This window comes from Sinocyclocheilus grahami, unplaced genomic scaffold (assembly GCF_001515645.1).
Source record: "Sinocyclocheilus grahami isolate Dianchi unplaced genomic scaffold, SAMN03320097.WGS_v1.1 scaffold419.1, whole genome shotgun sequence".
NCBI lineage: Eukaryota > Metazoa > Chordata > Actinopteri > Cypriniformes > Cyprinidae > Sinocyclocheilus > Sinocyclocheilus grahami.
The window spans coordinates 906,349-910,623 of record NW_015505598.1 but is presented as its reverse complement, the minus strand read 5'-3'; the positions used below and the strand labels follow the sequence as shown (position 1 = coordinate 910,623).

At 41.8% G+C, this 4,275-nt stretch overlaps 1 protein-coding gene across 2 annotated transcripts in view; it reads left to right on the top strand.

Moving 5' to 3' along the window:
- LOC107551287 (schwannomin-interacting protein 1-like) overlaps positions 1–2,288 on the top strand; it is an 87,858-nt gene extending 85,570 nt beyond the window's left edge. The window contains exon 2 of one of the 2 annotated variants that reach the window (XM_016232838.1): positions 1,735–2,288. In XM_016232838.1, coding sequence (XP_016088324.1) covers positions 1,735–2,208 — 474 coding nt within the window. In that variant the 3' untranslated portion in view covers positions 2,209–2,288. The remainder of the gene's footprint in view (positions 1–1,734) is intronic. The other variant, XM_016232839.1, reaches the window with a different exon arrangement.
- Positions 2,289–4,275: the final 1,987 nt, after the last annotated feature.

Genomic DNA, 4,275 nt, shown 5'->3' with positions numbered 1-4,275 from the left:
GCGTGAGAGGGTGTGTGTGTGTGTGTGTGTATGTAAGTGGTGGAGTTTGGGATGATCTCACCAAAGTTGATGGTATCTGTGATGTACAGCCTAACACCCAAATGTTTAGAAAAGAAAACAATGTAGAACACAAAACACTGACGAACTCACTGCTCATTCTGCTGAGTAGACACACGTGTCGTGGACTAGTGAATATGGTGATCAAAGCAGTAATTGGTTTCTATAATAAATGGAATAGGCTATAACCGATGCATTACTGCCCCATAGCATTAGATCGTTCTTCATCATAATTTAACCCTCAAGTTGTGTTCTGTTCATTCTGACCTGGAGAGGAGTTTCTTTTTCCTGAAAATGCTAGTTAGTGTTATCACATTGGACTAAAACTGACTTTCCTCACAGGGTATAACAACTTCCTAAAATATGTTCAACAAGTGCCAGAATGATCAAAAATAATGCCTGTTTCAATTAAAAACTGAGGTGCATGAGCTTAGATCAATGAAATCAATGAGCAATCCGTTCCAAAAAGAAAAACAAAACCTGTGATAATTGAAAGCAAGCAAGTTTTGCTAAGATTTGCTGATAATCAGTGTTGGGGGGAACACATTACAAGTTACTTGAGTTACGTAATCAGATTACTTTTTCAAGTAACTAGTAAAGTAACGCATTACTTTTTAATTTAGAAGGAGATATCTGAGTTACTTAGTTTCCGTGTGTTGAGTGACAGCTCTGGTGTTGCCACGGTGACAGAAATCAGGAGTAAGAGCAGAGTGTTGTGTGTGAACATGATCTTACTGTAGCTCTAGACTCAATATCAACATGTGTTTACTCATCTCACTGCACACAAACACATTCAGTGCTCCTCACAATCAATACAAACTGTCAATACAAACTCTGCAAACCTGCAATAATTAAATATGTTAATAATTAAATTTACATTTCCTTCAGTCTGAGGCTTATTCATTTCACTTTTGGTGTGAAAGGATTTTTACATTTGCCAAAAATATTACTTTTTTATATCAAAAACTTAACCGAGCCCAGCTCAGATGAGAAAACGTAACGCAAAAGTAACATAACACATTACTTTCCATAAAAAGTAATTAAGTAATGCAATTAGTTACTTTTTTAGGGCGTAACTCAATATTATAATGCAGTACTTTTAAAAGTAACTTTCCCCAGCACTGCTGATAATACAGCACAACGAGAGATTCACAAGCTGTTTTTAACGGCTGGTCATTATTGATCAGGAGCATAACGGAGTTTCAGCACAGTTTAAGGATTACAGTTTTTTTCAACAGCTTGCACACATTTTCAAAACCTTGCCTCTTTTTTTCAAAACTTTGCACACAAATCCAAGAATCACAAGATGCAAAATGCCTCACATCTCTTGCAAAATGAAGCACTGCATTCAAAATATCACAAACACATCTCAAAAGCAAACATTTGCAAACACCTTTGCCGTAATATTAATTCCTGTTATTTTTTCATGTGCCACATAGAGAACTTTGTGCTGTGTTTTGCAAAAAGTGTTTCATGAAACTGAAAACCGAGTCAAAGGCTGAGAATTAGTGTATGGTTGTGCAGATTTGGTGTGTGCTTCTGCTGTTTGAGTGTCAGCTTTCAGAAATTGTGACAAGTAAAGATTTTGTGTGTAAGCAGTTGAAAAAAAACGGTAAAAATGGCAGTAGCTGTATGTTTTCCGCAGTATGTCTCTAAAGCGTTGTGTCTGTGTCTCAGGATTACCGGGAGGATGGCATGGATCTGTGCAGCGATTCCTCCAGTCGCTCCAGCTCCGAGTCCAACTCCAACAAGGTGACGCCCTGTTCTGAGTACAAGTCCTCTCCCAGTCTGGAGGACTACGAGGAGGACGAGGACTACCAGCAGTACAAGAGGAGAGCGCTGCTGGACTGGGAGAGGGTGTACGCAGACAACCAGCAGCAGGACTCCGGCTCGGGGCGCGAGCTGCAGAGCGGCAGAGCCTCCTCCGGACCCCAGCAGCCCGGCGAGAGAGAGACGTCCAGCACACCTGGCCTCGGGAGCGGCGAGAACAGAGGAGAATGTGTGGAGGAAAGCCAGCTTCCAGCCATGGACTGGGCGGCTCTGGAGAGACACTTGGCGGGCCTGCAGTTCAGAGAACAGCAGAACCACAACCACGGCCTGATCCGGACCAACTCCACCAACGTGAGTCCACTCCAGTCTCTGCATGCTTAGATCAGGATCCATCAGCTCTGCTCTGCTTCAGTCTGCTTCAATGTGAAGTGTGGCATTTTTTTATGGATGCTCGAATACTTTCTAGTATGTCATGTCTGATAGGCTGTGTTTAGGAAAAGTCATTATATTTACAGCTCGGGCGCTGCTAGTGGAGCAGATATGTGTCCCTGCAGCACAAAAGCAGTGTTGAGTCGCTGGGGGATATTTGTAGCAATAGCCAACAATACATTGTATGGGTCACAATTATACATTTCTCTTTTATGCCAAAAATCATTAGGATGTTAAGTAAAGATCATGTTCCATGAAGATATTTAGTAATTTTCCTACCGTAAATATATCAACAACAAAAAAAATATTGTCCTATCCTAACAAACCATACATCAATGGAAAGATTATTTATAAAAAACTGTAACATTACTCACTAATTAAAGGTATAATTACACTGTAACAAGGACACCTTAAAATAAGGTGTATACCATATTTCTACCAGTAATTCAGCAAATTTCATATAATCATGTCCAGGTTACTTTTCTCTGAAATTAATTGTAATTTTGCAGTATTTGGAGGTGGTTTATGAGGACACAAATTTGTATAATAACATGGGTATGACAGGTATTACAACGAGAAGGTGATTTATGAGGACATTTTCAGTGTCCCCGTAATTCAAAAGCTTATAAATTATTCAGAATGAGTTTTTTTGAAAATCTAAAAATGCACAAAGTCTCCTGTGAGGGGTAGGTTTAGGGGTAGGGTTGGTGTAGGGCAATAGAATATATGCTTTGTACAGTATAAAAACCATTATGCCTATGGAGAGTCCCCACAAGTATAGCTGACCAGACTGTGTGTGTGTGTGTGTGTGTGTGTGTGTCTGTCTGTATGTTTTCCGCAGTATGTCTCTAAAGCGTTGTGTCTGTGTCTCAGGATTACCGGGAGGATGGCATGGATCTGTGCAGCGATTCCTCCAGTCGCTCCAGCTCCGAGTCCAACTCCAACAAGGTGACGCCCTGTTCTGAGTACAAGTCCTCTCCCAGTCTGGAGGACTACGAGGAGGACGAGGACTACCAGCAGTACAAGAGGAGAGCGCTGCTGGACTGGGAGAGGGAGTACGCAGACAACCAGCAGCAGGACTCCGGCTCGGGGCGCGAGCTGCAGAGCGGCAGAGCCTCCTCCGGACCCCAGCAGCCCGGCGAGAGAGAGACGTCCAGCACACCTGGCCTCGGGAGCGGCGAGAACAGAGGAGAATGTGTGGAGGAAAGCCAGCTTCCAGCCATGGACTGGGCGGCTCTGGAGAGACACTTGGCGGGCCTGCAGTTCAGAGAACAGCAGAACCACAACCACGGCCTGATCCGGACCAACTCCACCAACGTGAGTCCACTCCAGTCTCTGCATGCTTAGATCAGGATCCATCAGCTCTGCTCTGCTTCAGTCTGCTTCAATGTGAAGTGTGGCATTTTTTTATGGATGCTCGAATACTTTCTAGTATGTCATGTCTGATAGGCTGTGTTTAGGAAAAGTCATTATATTTACAGCTCGGGCGCTGCTAGTGGAGCAGATATGTGTCCCTGCAGCACAAAAGCAGTGTTGAGTCGCTGGGGGATATTTGTAGCAATAGCCAACAATACATTGTATGGGTCACAATTATACATTTCTCTTTTATGCCAAAAATCATTAGGATATTAAGTAAAGATCATGTTCCATGAAGATATTTAGTAATTTTCCTACCGTAAATATATCAACAACAAAAAAAATATTGTCCTATCCTAACAAACCATACATCAATGGAAAGATTATTTATAAAAAACTGTAACATTACTCACTAATTAAAGGTATAATTACACTGTAACAAGGACACCTTAAAATAAGGTGTATACCATATTTCTACCAGTAATTCAGCAAATTTCATATAATCATGTCCAGGTTACTTTTCTCTGAAATTAATTGTAATTTTGCAGTATTTGGAGGTGGTTTATGAGGACACAAATTTGTATAATAACATGGGTATGACAGTGTAGAGCTCAGCAGATGGCGCTGCTGCATTCATGATCTGACTGTGACAGCGAGAGAGTC